At 33.5% G+C, this 26,916-nt stretch overlaps 1 protein-coding gene across 4 annotated transcripts in view; it reads right to left on the bottom strand.

Annotated features, from left to right (window-relative positions):
* BCAS3 (BCAS3 microtubule associated cell migration factor) overlaps window positions 1-26,916 on the bottom strand; it is a gene marked incomplete at its 3' end in the record, with an annotated part of 480,594 nt that overhangs the window by 263,541 nt on the left and 190,137 nt on the right. For 3 of the 4 annotated variants that reach the window (XM_084239092.1, XM_084239093.1, XM_084239094.1), the window contains exons 15-17: window positions 19,236-19,386; window positions 8,987-9,031; window positions 1,883-2,007 (exon numbers count right to left, since the gene is read on the bottom strand). In XM_084239092.1, coding sequence (XP_084095218.1) covers window positions 1,883-2,007; window positions 8,987-9,031; window positions 19,236-19,386 — 321 coding nt within the window. The remainder of the gene's footprint in view (window positions 1-1,882; window positions 2,008-8,986; window positions 9,032-19,235; window positions 19,387-26,916) is intronic. The other variant, XM_084239095.1, reaches the window with a different exon arrangement.

The following is a 26,916-nucleotide window of genomic DNA, read 5'->3' as shown; positions in this document are numbered from 1 at the left end:
ACTCTATGAGAGACTCTTTGTGTGCGTAAATCAGTTTAACTCATCTACTGTGTCTTAGAAAACTTTGATTAACTAATGTTACTTCAATAAAAAAATAACTACTTGATTAAAACAAACAATGAAAAACACACTTGCACTTCTGCCCCAAATCCTCTTTGTTTGTTACTTTCAATGGGACCTCTGGCACCCATGGTAAATACAGACTGTCATATTCTGAGGTCAGGTACTGAGTATGCAGCTAATCAAATAGTATAAGGAATACACACATTCTCATTACCACCTACTTTTAATTTACAGGACTTTAGTTATACAGTGGAATGAGGAGCATATAAAATCACCCATGAGTGCTGGGTGGGTCACGTTATCTCTTTGCCAAAGGAATCAATTACAGCTGATTTGAGAAAATGGCTAATGACCAGTCAGTGGATATAAAGGAGTAGCAAGTTAAAAGGGTAATTAGAACAGATGAGAGAAGCATTTGAAATCGAGCTCCACAGAGGGTTTTAACTAGTACAAAAAGTCACTTTGATATCATTGTTTAGCTTTCACAATGTCACAAAAAAAATAAAGATGGGATAAGAAAATGGAAGACTTGAATACTGTATCCTCTCCCACTTAGGTAAGGAACCTGCTGTGCCTGAGATCCTATTTCTAAGGAAGGGATCACTGAAAGGTGATAACAAGGGGAAGAGCTGGTGTCTAGCTGCCAGTATTAAGAGGAAAGGAGAGACATGTTGCCAAGCACAACACAACCTACAGAGGGCCTCAAAGAAGTGCCTTGCTAACAACTCAGTGTGTGACCTACTTTAATACTACTAAAAACTGGTGGGGGGAAGGGGGGAATCCTACATTCAAAATGAAATCATTTGTCTACGAATGTAGACATTCTCTTCTGCACAGTAACAATATGGAATCACACATTAGAACGGTAATTATATAAACATTTATGTTCTGATTATGGTGATCATGCAGGGATTAAGAAATGTATACATAAATTCAAGGATCAATGGTTACCACAAAAGATGATCCTTATTTCTGGGTGGGAATCTGTTTTGGTCTTTTAATTAAGATCATGGCAGTGTTCATTTGTGGCAACAAGGATTGAGCTAGAAGGGATGATGCTAAGTGAAATAATTCAGAAAGAAAAAGATAAATATCAATGGTTTCACTTATATATGGAATAGAGAAAAATTAAATAAAAGGTCAACAAAGAAAAATCTTGAAAGCTGACCATATGAGATATGAGGCATTCCTGATGGGAGGGGGAAGGCGAATGGGTGAGGGGTGGGGCGGGGGGGAAGAGCATAAGGGAATATGATGATGGACTATGGGTGCTTTGGTGGTGGGACCAATATGGTGACCACACCTGAGGGTAGAAATCATACTGTCCAAAATAAAAAAAAATAAACTAAATAAGTAACAAACAACAAAAATATCATGGCAGTGCTGTTGTTGTTTTAAGATTTAGTATCAAAAACCTGGGTTCAAACTCTGAAACCACACCTAGCTAATACTTCTAGCTGAATATTTCCTTAATCTTTTTGATCTCAAGTTCTTTTTCTCTAAACAGAGATGTGAAATGTGCTTTTAAAACATGTAAAAGCTACATATAATGCTACAGAAATGACAGCACTGAGATGACCTACAGAGTGTCAACAACAACAACCAAAAAAACAAAAAGCAAAAATACTCAACGGGAAATTTATTTCCAATTTATACTGAAACAAAAACATTTCCTTTTGACTAGGCTTGAGCAATTCAGGAGAGACATGCTAACTAAATGAAGAAATTTGGGGATCAAGATTATTGATGGGGAGCTGCTATTTTCCTGAAGAACAAAAATTACAAATTGCAAGTTTAAACTTCAATTAAAAAAACTTACCTTTTTCTCTCTTCAGACCTGCATTATTTGCAAACCATGATCTGGAAGTCCCAAAGATCGCAGCCACGCAAAATTCTCCACCCATTGATTTGCTGGGTGAAATTTGTGGAGGTGGTTTAACTTTGCTTAAAAAAATAAAATGATAGTAAAAAAAATTACCATGATGAAATCACAATCTGTGATACAATGACAAATTTTCCTTTAAATCCCAACCTTAAATATTCAAGCTCTCCAATGTGAACATGCATTTTGACTTAAATAATAACCAGTGATTTGAAATGGTTTTCTGTGGCAAGAGTAAAATTAGTTCAAAGTTACAGCGTGTAATCAGAATAGCAGCATCTAAGAACAATAAAAATTAACTCCTGGTAAAATCCAAGTACATTCTTTGTGGAAATTTCAAAGTAGAAACAACAGAACCAGCTTAAACATCTCACAACATTAAAATACTTTTATCATTTCACTTTGATATTATATAACGTGGGCTTGACAAAACAGTTGAGCGGAGACAGCATGTATGAAAATAATGAGATGAGGTAAAATGAAACCCAGAAATAACTCAGCCACACTGTAGAATTAGACAATGTATAGGGAGAGCTAATGAAATCATATTCACTGATACTCCTACGCATCATTTATTTTTTTCTACATGTATTTGTGAATAAGATGTGTCTTATTTTTGTTGAGAGAAAATATAGCAGAGTTAAATATCAAAGCCTCTAAAACATAAATATCTTCTGTTTCACATGTTTGGGAACATGCTAAACTACTGCAACTTCATATAACTACCACTAGAAAGTATATACTTTCCTCTTTGTTTTTCTTGAAAATAAGCTTTCAACTTTTAATATGAACGTTTCATGTTCTTTCAAATCTTGTACATTATTCCTCTTTTGGTTTGTGAAAGATTCACCCCAAAGTCACTTGCAATTTTTTCAACTACCTTAGATAAATGGTAGTATTAATTTCTCTAATTTATAGACAGTAGCCACACTGTACAAGAATATCAGAGCTCTGATGGTTCTGTTCTGCTAATACATGAAGTAATTTTATTTTTACTTTCTTTTGCTTGTCCTCCTTTATCTCTTTATATTTTAATACAGCTTGGTTGGTCAGAGAAAGATTGATTTCTGGAGTCTGTAAGAAACCTGACTATGAATCCCAATGCTGCCACCTATTAGCTATGTGATATTGGTTCAGTTACTTAACCTCTCTGCGATTAGACTACTAATATGTAAGGATTATTCTATTTGTTCTCCAAGTGTGCTCCCTGGCCAGTAGGCTAACTGGGAACTTCCTAGACATACAAATATTCATCAGGCCACATCCCAGACCTACTGAATCAGAAATTCTGCAATGGGGTCTAGCAGTCTGCATTCTCAGGAGTCCAACAGAAGGTTCTAGTGCATGCTCAATCAAAGTTAAGAACCACTGTATTGTTTTGACGAAGGGTGAGTGGAACATGTGTAAAAAAAATCAGAACTGGCTTTGGTAATCTCGGTTTCTATTCAGGTCCCTATAATCCCTCAAATATTTTATGTCCTGAGCATTGTTCCCTCTAGAGAAAACAAAAAGTCCAGGCCAGAGGCACCTGTGATCGTCGGGCTTTTTGGTCTCTCACTTGGTACCAAATAAATACTAAAATGCACATTGTCACACAGACAAAAAAGCTTCTTCTTACCATCATCATCATTTCTTAAACATTTCACATCATTCTCCATAAAAATCACATCCATGCCTAAAATAGCAACACCGGTCACAGACTTCCACTGCTAACGAAGAAAGATACAGTTCTTAAAGTTTCTGTGAGGAAATAAACCTGGTTTTACAGTTTCAAGTCTTCCTTGTTGCACATGCCACAAGTGTAATAACCTTCCAAGAGAAAGCAGATCCTTCTCCGCCTGCACCTGGACAGACCTTGCAACCTTCCTTTGGTATCTTTGGTATCTCACCACTACTTTAATTTCTTTTCGTGATGACCTCTACTGAAGACTGTCAATTTTCCTTCAAAGCCTTTATTTCCATCACTTCCTTGACATCACTAATCTGATCACAGGGGCAAATGCAAAGCTCTTTGCAAATCAGTAAATGCTATTTTCTGTTTAATTCAAGTGGTAAGGAATAAGATAGCAAAATAAGTTAGTCTGCCATGACTGTGATGCATCTAAAATATGCATCTAAAAAGACTTAAAAGTAGTTGCTACTGCCAGATAGCTACCTATATAGCATAATAACAAAGAGGAAGAATATGATTAGGATAGGACATCAATTTAGTCTTTGATGTTGCAGAAATGTATTCTTCATGTTTACTAAAGGTCCAGTCAACCAAAGTCAAAAGCTAAGAATCTCTTAAACAGTGTTAAACAATGTTACACGTTACTCAGTTTCAAACACAAAACCAAAAAGTATCACACATCATTATTTTACATAAGCTCATTATCTTCTGCAGAGAACAAATTATCTCATGGTAAAAACTTAAAATTATGTAAAGAATTATTTGTATGTATAAACTTCAGAGTCTCTTCTTTTTCCTTCAATAGGGCCTTAATAAATCAAATTAGTAAAAGTTTCTGTTTAATAAACAATGGAAAGAGTTTTCAACCCTGAAAATAACTTTCAATCTTGTAAGGGACGTAGTCTATTAAGATGGAACATATTTGATGAACATATTCCTACAAGTTACTCCTATCATCACTTTGTATTTGGAATGACTGTTGTGATATTTAAGCAAAATGGGAATAATGTGTGCAGTTACAAAAAAATAAAAATAAATAAAAGATTGCTAATATGGTAGTATTTTTAAGTGATACTGTGAATGACAGAAAATTTAATTTGGGCTCAATTTGCCCTTCATACAGAATTTTTAAAGGAACAAGATCATGAGTGCTGGATAGAAGCAGAATTTAACTTTTCTACAATGACACACAATATTTCTACTACAAAACCACCTTTACTTGGAAGAATCATACATTTGTGAATGGAATAAAAGAGAAAAGAGCTAGCCTTGTAAAGCATTTTACTTACAGATTAGTGACCAATCCCTTTAGGAAAGCATTCCAATAAAAACTTTTTATTTCTTCCTCTCAACATCAACCTTAGCCTCTGAAAACATCAGCAGTTTAAAAAGGTGGCTTTGGAGGTCTTCTCCCATTTATTCACTTATGAATCAATGCAATCATATAAAAATATTTTTATGTATATGGTGTATAGAAATTTTATTGTTGGTTACAGTTATAAGTGAGGATAAAAGATACTGACAGGGCTGATGGGCTCCTTCTTTCTTACTTAGATGTCTTGTTCTTTACTCCCTTAACCCCATGATAAATAATATCACATTCAAAAATTGAAAGTTGGGCTTGTAAGCAAAACATAAAGGAAAACATGGAATGAAATGAAATTTCACAATCTTAGGCAAAATAATGATCACAAAACATCATATTTACTAAACTTGACACAAAAGAATAGTAAAATAATCAAAAGTGAAATAAACAATGAAACAAAAAAGTAAAACAAGGTGCTATGTTTAAAAACCAGGAGTTTATCTTCTTGTCACTTCTAGTGAGGAGACATAACCATCTAAACATAGAATGGAATCAATTTTACCACCACGAGAACTTCTAGTGGCATTAACATTATGAGGTCTTTAAAAAATATTTTCAAAGAGTACTGAAGTGCCACAATCTTCTCCCCATTGGCTTTAACTGTATTATGTAATCCAGTCACATCAACATATTGAATTTCTCTTGCCTGTTTTTTTATCCGCACTCTATGGCACTGAGGGGAAAAAAAGTGAAAGCCCAATGATATCTGCTTTAAAACTATATGAAAACAATGTCAATCTGGGTAAGTTGACGAGGAACTCCTGAATAGGAAGTAAGTGGTTTATCTGTACTTGACACAAAAAGCAACAATGAAGTTCAGAGCCTTGTCTAGGACACAAGCATATAAAGAATGAAATAGAGATAGAAGCACCGTTTTATTTCCTTTGCTAAAACATACAGGTACAAATTTATAGATTAAATGTGAGATAAAACACTGATAGAAGAACTACAGACAGTATAATGTTCTTCTCAAAATATTTTCCTCATTTTAATTCACTGTGAATAGATTAAAAGTAATTTAGAAGACTTCTCTCACTCAATTTTATTTTTCTAAAATAACAACGAAGGAAAACCAAAAGTGCTTGATTTGAAAGAATTAAGTATATCAGTAACAGAGCTAAAATTATTCTACCACAAGCTATTCTAAAGACCTAATAATTTGTGCAAACTTAGCATGAAGATCCTCCACTCCATGTAAATCTTACCTCCCCGAATAAAATTTAAAGTTTTAAAATATTATCAAAAGATTTGATTAAATGAACTATTTATATAGATCAAACACTCTCAGAGCTTGCTGGTTAAAATATAAATATAATTTGATATGTGAAATTACCACATATAATACAAACAAGGTTATGAATAAGGAATATATTCAAAAGACTTCTTTACATCCATACTGTTATATTTATTCTTTTTCTTTTGATAAACAAATAACAAATAACATTTGACATAATTCTACATATACATTAGGGTCCTAATAAATTCTTGATGCTTACTTCTAATACTGAAAACCATATTCATTTTTTGAATTTACAATGTAATTATATCTCTCATAATGTCTGTATAAAAATATTTCACATATATAATTCTTTCACATTACTTTATACAGTAATCCCAGGTCAAGTAATCTGAAGGATACAAAATACCAGAAACGTATAAAATGACTGAGATGATGAAGATAGCCTGCATAGCCAACTTCCCAACAAATGTGTTATCAAAGAGAAAGATATCATTTTAAACTGACTGATCTGAATTTAAACTGACTGTATAAATTTAGAAACTAGATCAGTTAATAAAGAATGATGAATTATTAAAAATTATAATATATCAAAGGCAAAATCTAAATGTAAATGTTGCCACTTGAAAGTAATAAAATCTGTTTGAAATTTAGATTACATGTTAAGAGGAACTGTAAAAATTTCATATTCACTTAAGATAAATCTATTTCGTTGCAAATGGAAATATTATAAACACATTTATTTAGTAGAATGCTTTATTTCAGAAAACATTCTCAGGTTGAATGTTAACTATCATGGAAAAATAGCAAAAACTTTTAAAACAAAGAAGCTCTTATAAACAACATGGAAGAAGTTGTCAAATTTATATTCATTTTGCTGCCTTAATTTGAGGTTTCATTAAGAGCTTAATGGGAAAAACATGCACCACTGGTAAAGTAACATATTTTAAAGGAAGATCTTTTAGGTTAGCATAAGTGACTAAAAGCGAGTTTCTTGTGAGCTAACGATGGCATCAAACAAACCACAAAGCAGTCTTCTAAAAGACAGGCAATGATTTAAAAGTCTACTATATTTCATATATCCCTTTCTTTAATCTGGCTCTTTTAATCTTGTTTCAACCTCAAATCATTTCTGGTTGACAAGTGCTTTCGCTTAAATTTGAGGCGCACATAAGTTGTTGAAGGAATGAGCTTTTCTTATTTAACATACAACATTTGTTGCTCCATCTTAACTCTATGCTAAAACTTCAATCTTTATTAACATACTAAAACTCTCCTCTTTGTACTCAAAATGAGAAATTCATCCAAAAATGGAATTTAATTTTAAGGTTAACCTACAAAGAAAACTTGTCCTATGTTGAATCTGGCATTTTGAAACCCGACTGCTTATTATAAGCTCCTGTGTAAGACCCACGCATCTTACTTATTTTGTGAAGATATCTGGTTGACAAAAGAATAAAGATATTTTTCCATGGAATTTTTACTCATTACACCTTAGACATTTTGGAATATTTTCACAATCTGTGTGCTAAATTTGATGCTGGGTTTCATGCAGGAAATTTTTATGATTAATTTATTACTCATGTGCTATACAATAATGAAATGTTCACTGAGGCATATGAACACTGAATTTAGTTTTGTGTCAATTTATAAAATTACTATGTAAGCTTTATTTTAGTTCAAAAGACAAAAGTGTAGAAGGCTTTTCTTCTGTATAAGAGAACATTATGAACAATTTCCTACGGCAATAAATACATATGGATACAGAACTCTGAAGTAGTCTGACTAAATTTGGCTCACTGGTCAAAGAAAAAATCTAATTTAAAGAAATTTCTTTTTAAAAATGGTTATTTTCCCTGTAAACAACATATAGTAATAATAGCAAATAATATTTATTGAGTGCTTACTACATGCCAATTACTGTTCTAAGCAATTTATATTGTTAGTTCATTGAATCCTCACATTGAACCTAACAATGTAGGGTCTACTGAAAACTATTTAATAGATAAGAAACAAGAAACAACAACAAAAAAAATAAGATCATATTAGTAGTAAATGTGTGAACAGTGATTTAAGATCCAGGCAGTCTGATTCTGGAGCCCTCTTAATCATCATGTAAAACATATTACACCAAGTTCTAAACACATTATACTTCGTTCACATCTGTACATAAAAGTACAGAATCTTTTCTATGTTTGGCATTTCTAATATTTTATACATTGTTAGGAAAGAATGTATTAAATCAGTTACAGTAAGTAGGTGCTAATAACTCAAAATAATGAATTTCCTCACCATGTCACTCCTTAAATAGCTAATCTTTTCAAAACAGAATGGGCTGTTGTTCCTTTGGGACCAAATAAAATGCAGTAAAAGTTTATAAGGTATTTCTAGCATACTTTATTTATATTTTAAAATGATTCATGCCTTCAAATGTTTAGCAGGATATGAAGGAAGCTTCTATCACCATAATACTCGAAGCTTTAAATCTTTCATCTTTTCTCATACATTAGCTTTATGAGAGAATTCTTCTAATTTCTTTAATATTAATCTGTGCTTATTTGCCATTTAAAGAAATAAAGTAAAACCACGGTAACTGCTCTTTTAAATCTTAAATATCAACATTCATGTCCCACCAACAAATTATTCACTAATTCGGTGCGTCTATCTGTGATCAGGCCATGCAACTGAAAACAAAAGTACAAAACAGAGTTACTTTCTGAGAGTACAGCAAATGAATTAGGCATGCGGGACTGAACCAGGACTCACCATGGAGCTTTTATGGAAAAACACCCCGCTCCAAACAGATAAGGCCTTTATGGAAAAGGGGGGAAAATGCACAAAAAATTAGAGGAAAACTCATTTAACATTAACAAATACATGTATATCATACTGTTATAAAGTATGGATCAAATAACTGAAAAAAAATCAGTAATTATTTGCAATTCTGTTGAAGACACAAATCTGATACAATCATAAACAATGATGTGTAATAACAAGTCCCTTAATTTTCATAGGGTTAAAGATTTCAAAATATTCTTTCTCCCCCTTTTCTGGAGCACCCCTGTAGGGTTCCTAAGGCAAAATAAAATAATTTTTGCTGCTTGAGGCCCTTTAAAACAAAGTACAAGTTAAATGGTATAATTAGATGGAGACAAGAGTGGGATCAACAGCAACAGATGTGTGGTTGTGTAACAGAAAATGTTTAAAACTACTCAAAGGCATCTCAACAAAAATTTGGTAAGTATTATTTGTTATTCGTCAGTTGCAGACTCAGGGCCATAGAAAGAAAACACATTTTCTAAGCTGGTTATATATGTTGAGCTGACTGCATATTACTGGCCAAAGGAACAAACACTAAATACAAGTAGTATGATTTTTTTTTCCCATTTTAGGTCACATTCCAAGGAACTCACTGATGTCTTAGTAGTGCAAGAGCTTAACTTCCTCTACCTGGACTTTAAAGGCCTGTATTACAGTAATCTAAAGTCTTAACTGCTTGTCGTGTATATAACTGGGGCTACAAAAATCAGAGTTCGATGTTACATGTTTTTCTCAAAATTCTGCTTATAGTATTGATGCATGTTATGCATATTTCCACACAAAGACCGACCGGTTTAATTAGATCCAAAACAAAATGTTGTGCGAGCATCTGACATTTGCAGCAAGGACAACTAACAAATTCGGATGAAAAATACGCCAGAAAATTTGAATATTTCTTCAACTTTGGTGCTAGGAATTTTATAAAAATTGTGCTAATTAGCATTAACCTCCCAATGTGTTTAGTCTATTTGACCACAAACTGAAACTTGAAGGAAACGTTTTCACAACACTAAGTACAATTCCTTGGACTGAAGCACAGAACATACCCAGAAGGGAACACAGACAAGAGATACAACGTATAAGAGTTAGAAGAACTGAGACATTAAAAAAAAAAAGAAAGAATGAAACCAGCAACAGAAAAGAAACTTTAGAGATGTTAATATAAAGCAGGGAAATCTCAGTTAATGATTAGATCACAACCAGGGACATGTCATCATTCAAATTTAAAATAATGGATTATGTACTTTTTCTATGAGCCACAGAAATATATTTTAAGGTGCAAGCTTGCAGGTACATGAACACACAAATCAGAACAGCACAAAATAAAAACAATTTGATACATGTTTTTTGTTATTATAAACTTTACTGTTTTCTAATCAATGTTTTGTAAACATTAATGTTAGGATTTACTTGTTACGATGAAGGATGAATGTTAGAATGAAAATTAATGCATATTCTGACAAGGCAGGTCTGGGTAGCGCCTGAGTACTATATTTCTAGCAAACTCTTGGATAAAGCCAAAGCTGTTTATTTGCAGCATGGATATATTAAAAAAAAAATTGTATTCAATTGCATTAACAACAACAAATACTCACAATCCCATAAACTAATTTCATGATTCACTTATCACACCTGAAACAAAATGTTACTCACCCCATCCTTTGACAAACACTGAATAATTCAGACCATTTCAAATCTCCATTCTCTCAATAACATAGCGATGCAATTTGGAAATGCTCAGAAAAGGGAAGGTTCCATATGCTTCTATGTGTCCACAATTACTTCTAAAATGAAGAGATTACTAACGGTAGGCAGTACCCAACGTCCTCTAACTTTAGTTCATTGGAAGGGACACCTATGTTCAAAATGATTCTGATGTACGTACTCACGATTTAGAACACCTAGACATGAGTCACGCTTCGGTTTCTTTTCTATCAACATTGGACCGATTTCAATCTCATTTCATATAATAAAATATAACTGATTTTAAAGAATTTTAAAACCTCTGCTGGCCCCAAAACTAACCAAATAACATAAAACAAAACCTTAAAGCTTATAAATTTCAAAAGAACAGTTGATATTCCCTACCTATTAAGCCAAGAAATACTTTTTATCAGATTTAGGTTTCCCTATGTATAAAAAGGAAACATATACTAGCCACACAAATAAAACATAAGCTTATAATAAAATCTCCTAGGTTTCCCCTTCCAGGCAATAGCAGACTGTTTTCAACAAGAAGATATTCTCTGCCCATTTCCTTCCAAGTCCTAAAATGCATTGTAACCTTTCTAGAAACTGTAGTAAACAGGTATGCACTAAATAGCAGCAGATGCAAGTTTAAAGACAAGATGGATGGTACTATTAACAAAAGAACCCAGTAAAAATTACTCTTTTCCAACCAAATACGGTCTACTGGTTAACATAGCCTAAGGAGAACACAGAGGACCAGAAAAACAGGGTGAGGCCCCGCTTTATTATGGACAGTTGGCATGTTCCCAATCTATATGCACCCACTTCTTGCCTGCTCCCACAAACTGGACCTCTGCCACATTCATGTAAAGAGGAGCCACAAACTCCAAAGAATTAGAGAGAGACTGACGTAATTACTGACTTTGTATGGGTAGTGTCAGCTGTTCTTTTGAAATGTGCCTGCTTCATCTTTCCTCAGTAGCAAAAGAATGAAAATATAAAGTCACAAAGGACAAGTTCACAATCCAGCTGTCTTCACTTATGACTTTACCCTCCCCCGCCCCAAACCCAACAGTTGCATGGGGGCGGTTAGGAAGAGGAAGAAGAGAATATGAGTGGGAATGTATGTCAATTTAAATTGTCTGTATTAACATATGCACCTCAAAAGATGATACTTAGATATTAAAAATTTTTAGTGGTCTCCAAACAATATGAAGTTTCAGAAGGTTCAATAATGTTACTATAGACAACCTGTTGATTTTGCAGAATTCTGATAGAAAGCAGACTTCTGATAGAAAACATCAGGAGGGGTGAAGAGACTAAAAATCCAGACTACCTATTACTAAATTATTTATAATTGAGTGTGGCCATTGGTTTTCAAAGGATTTCTTCCAGAGATCCTCAGAAGATAGTAATGATTATGTCTTACATCCTATCATTTTTGCTATGTTAAGTCTACAAAAACTCAAATTCATTTTGTTGAATGCCTACCAGAATCACAAAAACTTTGGTCTTACTATTTGAAAACAAGGCAAATTCGGAAGATGTTTCAAACATAAAGAAAATGTAAGATTTGATTTCAATATGTTCAAATTGGCTATAACTTGACTTTTGTGCAAAAAAGCCATGAATCATGATTAAGGCGATCATCTTCAGAGTTAAAGAAACAGTTGGGTGAATCTGACAGAAAAATTCTAGGAACATATACTTAAAAGTCCTATTTCCCAGTTCTTCATGTCCTATGAGAACTTAGGTACTAGACCTTAACAAACAACAGAATAAATCCATATAAATATTAAAGGTACTGAATAGAGAAAAACTAGAGAAAGGGTGTATGACATTATGTGATTATAATCCCTACACAGGTAATAATGGCAGGCCCATTCCTTCTCTGGGAACTTTTATTCTATAGACAGATTTCTAGTCTCTGTTATTAGCCTGGTTTTGATTGACCCCTTGTTTTGCTTCTTTATATTCTAAGTGAAGTTCTTGCTCAGCACTGGTATAGGGTTCAAAATTGAGTGAGCAGTGAATAAGGCAGGCACCGATGTAGCAGGATCGCTTATACTTTAAGGCTGAGAGATTATAATCCGTACATAAAAATGTTTACTTTTTTCAGATGAATAAATTTAACCAGGATACCTTGGTAATAAGTGGCAGGCCTTATTCCCTAATGCCAGCTTTATTCCAGGCTTTATTCCCTAATGCCGGCTTTCTGAAGCTCTGATGGCCTGTTGCATTGTGTGTGCACCCGTTAGGCAGCAACTGACATGGACACACAGTCTCCACATGCATATATGAAAAATAGTCCTCTTGTCAAGTGTTACTTTCAATTTTGCAATAGTTTAATTTTAACCGCTTTCTATAGAAGTGACCAATATAGCATGTCGGCTCTCAAATTAATGATCTGTGGATCAAACTGATGTTGAAACAGGAAAACTGTTTAATTTCAGACATATACAACTTGCACATTTAAACTACAAATTCAAGTTTTTCATTAGAAATATATAACATAAATTCTGCCAAATGGCAGAAAGAGACTAACATAGCATAAACAGATTTTCATACTTCTGTAGAATTTATACTTGCTAATTGACGATACAACAGACACTTCATTCAAAAAAAATTCACAGTAGAATGGAACAAAATACAGTGTGATTTAAGTATTCTACTGATTTAACACAAAAATTGGAAACACAAACTATACTAATGAAGTAACAGTCCTTTTTTTAAATTTTTGGAACCAAACATTAATAGCTAAGCTATTAAGGATTAATAACTAGACAAGTCAGAGATGGGCAATAAAGAATTATAGTCCACTACTGTATCTGGTGAGTTTCTCCAAATCTTTCCCATTTTTTTCTAAGTACGTTGTCTATAAGGTGGGAGGGTTACACCAAACTGTCCAGATAAGTAAAGGTAGAGTCAATTTAAAGAGAATAGGCTTTTGCAATACTTATTTTATATATACATATACCAATGTCATTTACTCTTTAAGCTGTGAAAACCAATTTGGTTCCCATATTTCAAATGGAGATGATCAAATTAATAATAAATGCATCTACTTCTAAATGAGAATAAGCATCTGTTTTCTAAATGGAGTCTTTTGTTTGTTTGTGTTTTAATGTGGTGAAACTGGCTTAAAACACTGTATGTGATCCAGATGCACAAATCACACCTCCTCAGGCGCATGTCTGCAAGCCACACCCACACCCAAGGCACCCATCATCCTCCACCCAGTTTGCTGGTTCCCTTTGCTCTCCACCCTCCCATTCCTTCTCTGGGAACTTTTATTCTATAGACAGATTTCTAGTCTCTGTTATTAGCCTGGTTTTGATTGACCCCTTGTTTTGCTTCTTTATATTCTAAGTGAAGGTCTTGCTCAGCACTGGTATAGGGTTCAAAATTGAGTGAGAAATGAATAAGGCAGGCACCGATGTAGCAGGATCGCTTATACTTTAAGGCTGAGAGATTATACTCCGTACATAAAAATGTTTACTTTTTTCAGATGAATAAATTTAACCAGGACACCTTGGTAATAAGTGGCAGAACCAAGATGAAAAGTGAGAACTTCAGACTCCCAATTCAATATTTGTTCATTACCTTGCTAACAGACATCTACAGGGTCACGCCATGGTTCCCAATAGCTAGTATTCTAGTTGCTCACAAAGAAATGAATAAATATAAAAGATGAGGAAGGGGAAAGCACCTATAAGGAAAGGAAGAAACTTTAGGAAGAGGAAGCCTATAAACGAAAAGTTTACTTCACTAAAAATGATCCACTAGTTAAGAGCAATGGAGAAACTTCATTCCCTATTTGTGTATTTTTTATTCTCGGGAAAATATTCTAACCACTTTTTGAGATTTACTGCTCTCTGCTTATACCCACAAAACGATGTGCATCTATTAATAATTTTATAATTAGTGTACATAAAATAAAACATAATGATGAAAAAGTATTAATTTAGTATGTTTTCATATATATCAAGTATTTAAAAAGCTGTAAGTTACATGAATCATTAATTCAATCAAACAGCTAATGCTTGCTTGATAAATGCTTCATAAATTCTACTACAAAAAATGAACATTACAAAACAAGGAGCAACTGCTTAGTGCCCAGATTGAGTTTTAATCCAGGGAAAGAACTATTTCTTATTTACATGATAAAAGTATGACAGTGCTCTTTCCAAGCCTACATGCGCAGACTGGTGAAAATGGATTCTGATTGCTGATCCAAATTCCTTTTACTTCATCAATTTATACTGTGATAGGGTAAAGCAACAGCTGCTGCTAAAAAGGCCTTACTTCCTCTAAGTGTAGCTTCAAGGTACAGAACATGAAGGTGTAAATACAACTGTCAGTTGTAATTTGTAGTTCTACTGGCCTCATGCATGTCTCAAAGTAAGACAGATGGTCCCTGACACTACACAGGATTTCAGGGATATATATAGTTCTAAAAATAAGAATGTGAAAGATAGTAAGATGTGAAAGATAGTGAGCACACGTTTTACCCCCTGAAGGTTTGAGTTGAGATGTCCATCTCAATTTGGCCATTTAAATAGAAGTTCCTAGGCATTCCTTAGACTTACTTTATGTCTATATGCCAAAACATATAGGACATGAAACAACTAAATGTGGATTTATCCTATGTAAGTAAGTTTACTGGATATATTACCAGGTATATTGGAATTAGAAAATTTATGTCTATAAATAAGTCAGCTATATGTGGTCTCTATAAATAATCTATGCCAAAGATATATATTTGCAATCCTGGAAAAGGCATACTATAAAATCCAAGTTAGAAAAATTACAATTTAGGAATGAAAAGACACATGGAAAAGAAAAACCTCATTTTTTATCACTCTGGTGACCTTAAAGTGGGAATCAAATCTCAGCAAGTAAAATGCAATACACACAATGCAAACCAGCTAAATGCAATCTTGATAACACATCATAATAAAAAAATTAAAATAAAATGAAATAAATTTAGCTTTTAAAATCTCATGGAGCTTTATATAATGATATCTGTGAAATTTGCTTTAAATATAAGCATATGTTAAAAAAGGTAAATGAGAAGATATATATTGCTTTCAAAACAAACATGACTTTTGGTAAGGCAAAATATAAATATTTCAGACTAAGGGTGTCTTGGCGGTAGATGTAAGTGTGGTAACATGCATCTAAAGAGGTGTAATAACATACCTCTCCATCATAAACAGTATTGTAAATCTCAACTGAAATATAAGTGAAGGGAGGAGAAGAGGGATTAGGGTCAAAATAAGGGGGGTGCAATTGTATGGGGAATATAACCAAAATGAAAATGCATACATTGTGCAAAAATGAAAAATGATGTAAGAATTATATAAAATAAAATATATTAAACATAAAAAAGAAAAGTAAATAAAAAATTAATTATATAAAACTATAAACTATATTCTGATATTTCTATGATCGAATATTTGCTCACAATTCTGATAAAAAATTCTAAGCTGATACGACAATTTCCGAAAACAGTCAAATAGTCAATCAGAAAGTGGTTTGGCAACAGCAGAGTATAAGTTATGACTGCTATCATGAGATACTGTAATAATAGGAAGGGAAAAGAAGAATAATAGGTGGAATAATTTGTGGTATACCTTAGCTCTACCACAAGTAGAAAGTCCATTTAGACAATGAAACAAAAAACTAATAAAATGAGTTGTAAGATCTCATCTATTGATAATTTTGAAAATTATACTGTATGAGATTAGAGAATACATGTCAACAATTACTCTGAAACAATTCTGGAAAAAATGGAATATGTATGCATGTGTATGTCTATGTATAGTGTGTGCAGACAAAGTGAGAGGTTGTGAATGATAAGGCAAAGGTTACATGATTAACATTTGAGAAGACAGTAAAAGAATACAGGAATTTCTTTTATTACTGCTCTTGACTTTTTTCTAGGTCTGAAACTACATTAAAATAAATAATTTAAAACAAGAACTGTGGGGCAGACATTAACAATTTTCTACATATTTTTAATACAAGACATGCTATAAATAATGCAAATCTTAGCACAAATGGAATGAGAATTGAGAATAACAAGCCTATTCAACAATAGGACATATGTATCTGGAACTAATGCTAATTTCAAAGTACATAACTCAAATTCATATTACTTAATTCATTGATAAAAATTATTAAATTGTCAATCGTATAAATGAATATAACATATATGCCCTGAAATCCCTGAAAAGAAAAGGAAACATCATTTATCTAAGTTCATAAAGTACAATAGCATATGAAAACAGCAGATGATTAATAATTTCTACCTATATAGGGAAAGAAAAAAAATTTACCGAGAGAGTGAAAAATAGTGAGATTTTTTTCTTGTTATTATGGAAAATTTCAAATATATACAGTTGGACACTCACTTCAACCCTTCCCACAAATATTTTTAATTAAATTCTACAATCATGTGATTTCATAAATGTTGTAATAAACTTCACTTACTATGTTAGATATACATTTGGAGAAGATTATTTGAGAAAGAGAGCTAATTCTTTGCATTATAAAAACAGCAGAGTTCCTAAATTTTAAGAACACCAAGCACCAGAAACAAAATTTAAATTATGTTCAAAAATTACATTAAAATTTAAATTACATTCTTTCACTTAGATTCAGGACAAAGAGACAAAAATTCACTACATCCTTTGTAGAATTGTAGAGAGCTGGGTTGAATAATCAAGAAGATACAATTATGTAGTGACTGGCTTCAATGAATGAAAAAAATAACTTTAAGTTTGTGACTCATTAGTCCCATTTTGTATTTGACTCTAGTTCCTAGAAATATTACATCACGCACAAAAAGTGAATAGCAGGTTCTCCCCGGTGGAGCAGCGGTTGAGCGCTGGGTTGTGAAGCTGCTTGCAGCCTCTGCAGCGCGTGTTCGATCCCCGGCTACTACCCGGCCACCGGAGGACGGTCCCACATGGTGCACAGACCTCTCCTGCCACCCGCTGCTCCCCTCAACAGTGTACTTTGGTCCTTCTGCCTGCTCTGCTCCCCGCTCTGGCTCTGGTGAATTCTCTCACCCTCCCGCGCTTCTGACTGTACCCAGTGCTTGTATAAATAAATAAATAAATCTTAAAAAAAAAATAACTAAAAAATCAGTTGTTTAAAAAAATTTTAAAAAGTGAATAGCAAAGAGATATGTTCATAATCACTTTGCTATTCATAACTACTCATTTATCTTATTTAAAATAATCTAAAAGAGAAAGGGGAAGTCAAACTTCAATTCACACCATACTGCTATTGAACATAGTGAAAAAACTGAATTCCATTAAAAGAAATATCAGGCAAATAAACCATATTGTAATGAATCTGAGATCTAGGTTTACTGTATTTTTTTTTCCTCTTTCCCTTATATGCCACAACCTCAATTTTATTTCTGCATTTAGCAATAGTATCATATTATATCCAAACACCACTGCAACATTAAAGGGCTAATTTCAGTGTTGTGATGAAATCTGAAGTTCAAAGTCCTTTATCTCTGAGAATGAATATTGCTCCACTAAAGCAACTTCTGTAAGTACTTTACATCCTACCAAATTAATATTAAGATATGCTAAGATAATAGTCAAATAATTTGCTATTCCTTTTGTTGGAAAAAACCTGAGGACTATTTGAAACCAAGATAGTATTTTTTCCTGAATACTTGTACACAGAATTTTAAGACAGCTATTCTATTTCAAATTTGCTTAAATCTTAGAATAGCCTATTAATGAAAATAATAGAGAACAAAATGCCCATAAATAGATTATTTTTTGGTACAAAACAGAATTTCATATTTATTATGTAATTGAATTTCTAATAACTCAGATACAGTATTTTATTCTCAGGAACCACAAAAAAGTGATTTTATATTCCTAGTAAGTAGAAATGTTTCAAATAGGTAAAATAAACTCAAAATCACAACAGGTAAGTCAGCAAAAGACATTGAAGAAGTTAATGACCAATCTTGAGTAAAGCACAAATTTTAGGACTGTGGTTTTTGAAAATTACCCAAAATATCATGTCCTAACAATAATGACAGATTATTATATGTAAATTATACCTCAGTGAAGATGATCTTTTTATAAGTATTAGAAACATGGTAGTCATAAATTCTCTTCTTACTATCTGCCAGTCAAAATTGGGGAGTCATTTAAATCATGTACATAATCAAGAAAATGAAGTTGGATTTTCAGACAAAGCCATAGGCAGCAAATATACAACTGAGTAGATGAATCTGTTTTGTTTTGTTTTGTTTTTTATTAGCCAATCAATACTAGTTTTCACGACTTGTTACTTTGTTTGGTTGTATGTGCATGTTCTAGATACTTCTACTTAATCTACCAATAAGTTTCATATGGATGGGAAATTAACAACATAATCAAAACCATCTGAAGAAAAAACGTGTTATTTTCATATATTCAGTTGTCTAAAATAGGTATTAAAAAAGGTATCAAGCTTGAGGTCTTACCCGGTTCGTTTGGTGATGGTCCCCAATGTCATTGGCTGCTTGATTTGTGCAAGAGGCATTAATACCATCAAGCTGGGGAGAGGAGAGAGCCGAGGGTTGCCAGGGTTGTTGTTGGCAAAATTATTGTAGGAGTCTTGGCTGTTTAGTTTTCCTACAAAGAAAAATATGAAAAGCATCAGCAGGGGAAGTTTTCATCTCTGATAAGTTTTATTTGCACTGACTCTAATAATCATTTTTAAAAGATATCAAAGGGAGAATTAATTCTAAAAGAATCATGATGATATAGATAGGAAGAAAACAAAGCATATGGGTAACACCAAATGTGTCTTGATGAGAAACAGAGACGTAAGTGTTTGGGGATGTGGGAATGGAGGAGACAGAACTGAATAGCTGTTCCATGGAAAACAGAAAGGTCTAAATTAGTCTAGAGGAGTCGTGGAGAATTTCTGCAAACAATCTTGACAGTTAAGTAAGGAGAATATTCCAGCCACAGAAGACTGTAAAGGGTTGGGGCGGGGGGCAGAAGAAACACAAGTCATAGGGAAGAGTATCTATAGAGAGTAGCATGAAACACGTTAGATGAGATTGACCAACACGATGTGCAAAAATACCACCGTCTCCCCACTATCTACAGCTCCCTATTATAAAATTAAAACATGAATCATATTTTTCCCTTTATTTTATACTGAGCATTTAAATAAAAGGAATAATCATTATGGCTCACTAATACACAGGAAAACAAATTCTTCTGTGGAACAAAATCTGATTTGCAGACAGAAAAATTACTTTCAGATCACCATTTAGCCAAGCTCCTCTGATGTACATATCTTTCCTGATCTCCCTGGTTTTCCAAAATGTCCTATAAATGAAAGAATAAAGAACATAGCTTATGGGGACTACCTTAATTCACTTGGCAATAAGAACTGAGATTAATCCACTCTACCAATTGACACATCTCTTGGATGTATCAACTATTCTTTCCTTTTAACTCATGAGTATTATTCCATAATATGGAAGTGATGATTTTTTTTTTATCAATCATTACTAAATGGATATTGTTTTGTTACCTGCTTTTGACTATTGTCAATCAATCTTCTAAAAACATTCTTATACAAGTTTTTGTATTCATCATCCTTTGATAAATAATCTACTGCATGGACACAATAATGACACATTTAAGGTTATGAGACAATGCAAAATCTCTTGCCAAAGATATTATGACAGCTCCAGTTATACATATTATGGGAATTTGGTACTATTGTTCCTTCTCATTTTAGTCATCCTGGCTCTTACTTGAATTTCTCTAATGGCAAATAATGGTTAGCTTCTTTTGGGCTCATGAATTTATTTGTTATCCATATATCTTCTTTGGTTTAGTGTTTAAAACCTTTGCACATTTTATATATTGGGTTAATATTTTTATAGAGCTGAATTCATATATCATGATATTCACTCTTTTAATGTGTGCTATTCTGTGGTATTTAGTATAATCTATAGAGTTTCCGGTGATCACCACCTAATTTCACCCCAAAAGGAAGCTCATTAATTATCACCTTTATTTATTTATTTGTTTGTTTGTTTGTTTGTTTGTTTATGCAAGCACTGGGTACAGTCAGAAGCACGGGACGGTGAGAGAATTCACCAGAGCCAGAGCAGGGAGCAGAACAGGCAGACGGACGAAGTACACTGCTGAGGGGAGCAGCGGGAGGCAGGAGAGGTCTGCGCACCATGTGGGACCCTCTCCTGGCGGCCGGGGATGGAACTGGCACTGCAGAGGCTGTGGGCAGCTTCGTAACCCAGCGTTCAACCGCTGCGCCACTGGGGAGGCCCAATAATCACCTTTTTTGTACCACATTTTTGACAACCAACAACCTCCTTTCTGTTTCATGGATTTGCCTATCCTGGGTATTTTATATGAATGTAATCATACAATATGCTCTTTTGTGATTGTTTCTTTTCACTTAGAATCTTTTCAAGGTTCATCCATGTTGTGGCATGTATTAGTAGTTCACTCCTTTTTATAGCTTAATAATATTCCTTTGTGTAGACATATCACATATATCCATTTCTCAGTTGATGAATATTTGGGACATATGTTGACAAATTTGTGGGTATATACACCTAGGAATGGAACTGTTGGATCTATATATAATCTACATACAATTTATTCTAAAAGAATTATGATGATATAGATAGGAAGAAAACAAAGCATATGGGTAACACCAAATGTGTCTTGATGAGAAACAGAGACGTAAGTGTTTGGGGATGTGGGAATGGAGGAGACAGAACTGAATAGCTGTTCCATAGAAAACAGAAAGGTCTAAATTAGTCTAGAGGAGTGGTAGAGAATTTTCAGGAACTGCCAAACTGCAAGTATCAATACAAGGATGCATGAAAGGTCCAATGTCTCTACATTCTGAACGACACTTGTTGTTATCTATCTTTTTTATTTAGTCATCCTACGGAATGTGAAGTGGTATGGGATTACAGTTTTGAATTGGATTTCATGTGTATTTTGGTGACTTTTTACACTAGAATGGATGAAAAACCATTGCCTCATCAAGAACACAAATATTTATGCCTGTTTTCTCTACTTCGGTTTAGCACTCTGATCCATTCTGAATTAATTTTTACAAATAGTGTGAAATAAGGATTTCACTTTTATAAAAATGAATAGCCACTTGTTCCAGCACTATTGGTAAATAATGTCATCTCCTGACATTGTGCTTTCTGGTGAGCTAGTGGATTGTTGTGGCACCCTTATGAAAATCAGATGACTACTATAATGAATTATGTAGGATTTTCATTCTCAAATTTTAAAGTTCTTTATATATTCTGGATCTAAGCCCTTTGTAAGATATGTGATATCAACTATCTCTTACCAGTTATTAACAAGTAAAAGAATTTTTTTCATAAAGTACAGTTCACAGGTTTGAAAATGTAGTGCTTCTATTCATGAACTATTTGGCTAATTTGAGGTCACAAAAATTTCATCTAAAATTTTTTTGATTTTGTGTTTTACACACACATTATTTATGCTTTGTAGCTGAGTTAATTTTTTGGTAACACATGAGATGTGATATCTTTTCATGTAATAATGAAATAAAATTGAACAAATGAAAATAATGAAACAAAGTTTCATTGAAGCTTACCACAACTGCACAAATATGGACTTAGGATCTTTTTTCTGAGTGTTTTTAAACTAATGTTCTCAGAATATTACCTATAATGTCTATTATCCCGATATTATGCAACTTTGAGCTTAAGGCAAGACAGGATACATGATCTTTTTCATGTTTCCCATTTATCTAAAGACAAATTTTGACCTATATTTTATTGAGTTGAAGCGTTGTACTCATTTATACTACTTTCTTAACATAAATAAAAATCATATGTAGTTACTAAAATAAAAAGACCAAAATATCAGGAGGGAACATAATATCTGGAGCAGAAGCACACATTTGGATGTTTATGATTTTCTACACAATTTGTTATTACCACCTTGCAGTATACAGATACAAAATTCAAACGAGTCACAAATCTCACAAAGAGAAGGTATACGAAACATAAAGATAGAAAATGTTATCAATGTTCTCTTTAGATACAAATAACATAGAATCAGAAAAATTAGATCTTTTTATTTGATTTTCTAAATTTCTAAAATGCTTTGAAATACTGTCAGATTATAAATTAGGTTCCTAATAAATGATGTATTCTAAGGCAGACATTTCATAAACCCCTGCTTGGACCACACAGAACTCACTGAAAATGATACCTTTAAAGTTCAAAACTCTCACAACTATTATTCAGTCACCTTTCGCCAAGGAAGTATAATTATTTTGATGCATCTCTGTCACAGGAAATGGTGATTTTCTTGGAGGGACTAAAGATACAGAAAGAATGGAGAAAACTCATATTGAATTTGAGTCAGTGGTTTGTTTTCCTTCTTTCAGAGGTCATTACATCAACAAAACGTGCTGCTTCCACCTACGCCTTGTAAATAAATATCTGCTAAAATAGCAGCTGGGATTATAATCATGACAGGGATTGCACTGAATCTGGAGATCAGATATGAAACTGAGGTCATTTTAACAGAATTACCTTCAAATTCAAAACATGGAAGTCCTTCCATCTATTTAGTTACCTTAACTGTTTGAATATTATTTGTAGATTGAGGGTACAAATTTTACATTCATTGGTTAAGTTTATTCCTATTTTATTCTTTTTAATACAACTTGTAAACAAAATTTTTAATTTCACTTCAGTTTGTTCATTGCTAGTGTAGAGAATACAATTAATTTTCTACATTAACCTTACATTCTAGAATTTGCTGAACTTATTTCCTAGCTCTAATAGTTTCCTGTGAATTACACAGCATTTCCTATTTCCATGATCATGTCATCCACAAAAAGAAAAATCTTACTTCTCCTTTCTTCCAGTCCAGATACCTTCTATTTCTTTTACTACCTAAATAGTCTTGGCTACAACTTCCAGTACAAAACTAAACAGAAGTAGCAAGAACATACTATAATTCATTTTGAGTTAATATTTTGAATATGAGCTAAAGTTCACAGTTTTGAAAATGGATGTCTACTTATTTCATCACCATGTGTTAAAAAAGATTATGCTTTCTCCATTAAACTGCCTTACTAATTTTGTCAAAAATCCACTGTGGGCCACTTTCTAAATTCTGTTCTATTGAAAGACTAACTTTCACCAACATGATAGTTTCTTGACCACTGCAGTTTTATAGTGATTCATGGCCTTACGTAGAAATTCATGGCCTTACGTAAAGTAGAGGATTATGATGGAAAGCAGTAGGAAGATAAAACTACTTTAGAAGAACCTTTCAGTTGGGGCAAAGGACAAAGAACTTAGGTAAGAACTACGACAAGGAATAGTACAGATTTTGAGATGACTTAACTTTATACATATGTTGGGTGGTCTAGAGAAGTGAAGTGACTCCTCGAGAAGCTAGAAACTTTGTGGTTTACTTAACATTGTTTTAAAACCCTTCATTAGCTCACCAGGAGAAAGCACAAAGGCAGAATACCATAGCAGGTACTTCAAACATAGCCCTCTCAGTCTGATAGAGTCTTGTCCAGCAAACCCTAAGTGCTTATGGGCTTTTACTCTTGGTGTCTGTGTTTATGATGCATTCTCTGCAACCCAGACTATCTGAAAGAATAAACTATATAGGTTTTATCTTCATAAGAATGCCAACAGTGTCTGTCTTATATTTTACTGGATATAGAAAGCAATATAAAAATAGCTTTAATAGGGCCTCCCCAGTGGCACAGCAGTTAAGTACTGGGTTGTGAACCTGCCCGCAGCCTCTGCAGCACCGATTCGATCCCCGACTGCTGGGCGAGGGTCCCACATGGAGCGTGGACCTCTTCTGCCGCCCGCTGCTCCCCTCAGCAGTGTATTTCATCAGTCTGCCTGCTCTACTCTCCACTCTGACTCTGGTGAATTCTCTCACCCTCCCGCGCTTCTGACTCTACCCAATGCTTGTGTAAATAAATAAATAAATAAATCTTTTTTTTTAAAAAAAGAAAAAAATAGCTTTAATAAAAGGGTATATTAATAAAAATGGTCAAAAGTGACAAGTTGAGGAAGGCAGTTCAGAGAGGAAGGCTATCTCTGGTAATCTTCAACACGGTAGTTTTAGTAAAGAGGTGGGAAAGTCAGATGGAACAGGATAAGCAAAGGCACCACTGAGAGGAAACAACCAAGGTTGTTGATACACAACACAGATTTAAGGACTTTGGGGCTGAAGAGAGGATGTAGACAAGATGAGATCCTGTAACAAGCAAAGGGTTCGTTCAACATTCATTCTTTCAGTTCACATTTTTTGAGGCTTATTGGTGTGAGTTCCTGTTGTAGTCTTGGGTGATAAATCCACGGGATTGCTTAAGAGATAGTAACATAATGAGAAAGATGTATTAAAAAATCAATGGGAGAAAATATGTTAATAAATTTCTGCAAAGCATCTCGGGAACAAAAAAGATGGAAACAATTTTTATAGCTGCTCTTTTAAAAGGGTCTACAAGTTTTGAGTGTAGAGGAAAGAACTCTATCTTCTTACCTTTCTTTTCTAATTGAAAATAAAGGATGAGAGATGTATGGACAATTATCTAAGGAGTTTGCTAACAGATAATGATCCACATGCAAAAAAATACACATTTAAAACATCTAATTTTTAAATGAATTTTCAGGCTCAATAAATCAAATATTCAAAATTAGTATAAGAAGGCTTTCTAAACATTTCTATTGTTCAAAGCCTATGATTGAATACTATTTTTCACTATCTCTTGTGGCATGGATTTTTCGGTGAAAATGCAACTAATATCTAACAATATTCCAGATTTATCCTCCATGACAACCGGAGAGCCTCCAGAATAGGGGCAGTATCTTATTAATCCTTGACAGCTTGGTAAATGTTTGCTGAGTGAAGGAAATATCATATCAAAGTAGTATAGAAAAATATAACCCTATGATATTTGCAAAAAAGATTAATTTTAAAGTAGACTCAAAGTACTTCAGAAGATAGCCAGATGCTGGAATTTAACTATTCTGTTTAGTCTCATGTTTACAGGGCCAGGAGCCTAGACTTGATAAGAACAGATTTTTAGACACTTCCTCATGGTTATATCAGGCCTAAATTTTCAAGCCAGGAATTTTCATTAAGCTTGAAGCCTTTAAGTATAATGAGGTTCATTCAGCAGTAAGAAATTTACAATATACCAATTTGGAGTGAGTCTATCCCTCTATTTTATGTTTCAATTTCCCTCTGGACAGAGAGGGACAGTAGCATTAACTCTTTGCTCTATCTCTCAGGCATAAATATGTTAATAAGTAAATTCATTTCCAAGAACAATGAAGAATCACACTGTCACCTTTACTAACTGTTCTTTTTTTTCTTCTTTACATTATAACTGCAAAGAAAACAGAAGAGCTTGTTTAATTGAAGTTTTAATAGTACATTCATAAAACTTTAAAATACATATAGTATTTCACACACCATTATACTTTCGAATTCCAGCTGGGACAAGACCTGAAAGTGACAAATGCCATGAGAATGGATATTCTCATAGTATTTCTGGCACACACAAACAGAGGAAGTCCCAAAAATCTCATGAGAAAATAAGCTCTTCTAAGACTCTCATCCCAGTTTTTTGGGCTTCCTCTATATAGATAAACTTCCATAAGCCTTCAGGCTTTTGGGTCTTTATCCAAATCCACTAGAGCTTTGATCCGTTAGAGGTTTACTAGTCCCCAAGATAGATGGAGTTCTCTTAGGGGAAAAAAAATTCCAAGGTCCAATAAAATGATTTCTCAAAAGATAAAAGCATTTACTTCATTTGGGGAAAAGCAAAGCATTAAAAAATCAAACTTTATAAATACCTCCTGATGTTTAAAGCTACGATATTTTGTTTTGTTTTCAGTTGTTAGTAGTTCACCTATTTACAGCTATTGTTGTTTTTTATATCACAATAGGAAACACTAAAACAGAGATGTGCATATTAGGTTTCACCACTGACTTTGTTTTAACTTAAGTTTGCATTTTTGAAACAGGAATTATGAAAGGAACCTCGTGTGTATGTGCGTGTGTGTGCATGTGTGTGTGTTTCCCCCCCCCTTTACCTCCTAAAGGTGAAGAATACCAGCAGGTACCTTA

This window comes from Talpa europaea (assembly GCF_964194135.1).
Source record: "Talpa europaea genome assembly, chromosome: 7".
NCBI lineage: Eukaryota > Metazoa > Chordata > Mammalia > Eulipotyphla > Talpidae > Talpa > Talpa europaea.
The sequence above is the reverse complement of the archived record's forward strand: the minus strand, read 5'-3'. Positions and strand labels throughout refer to the sequence as shown.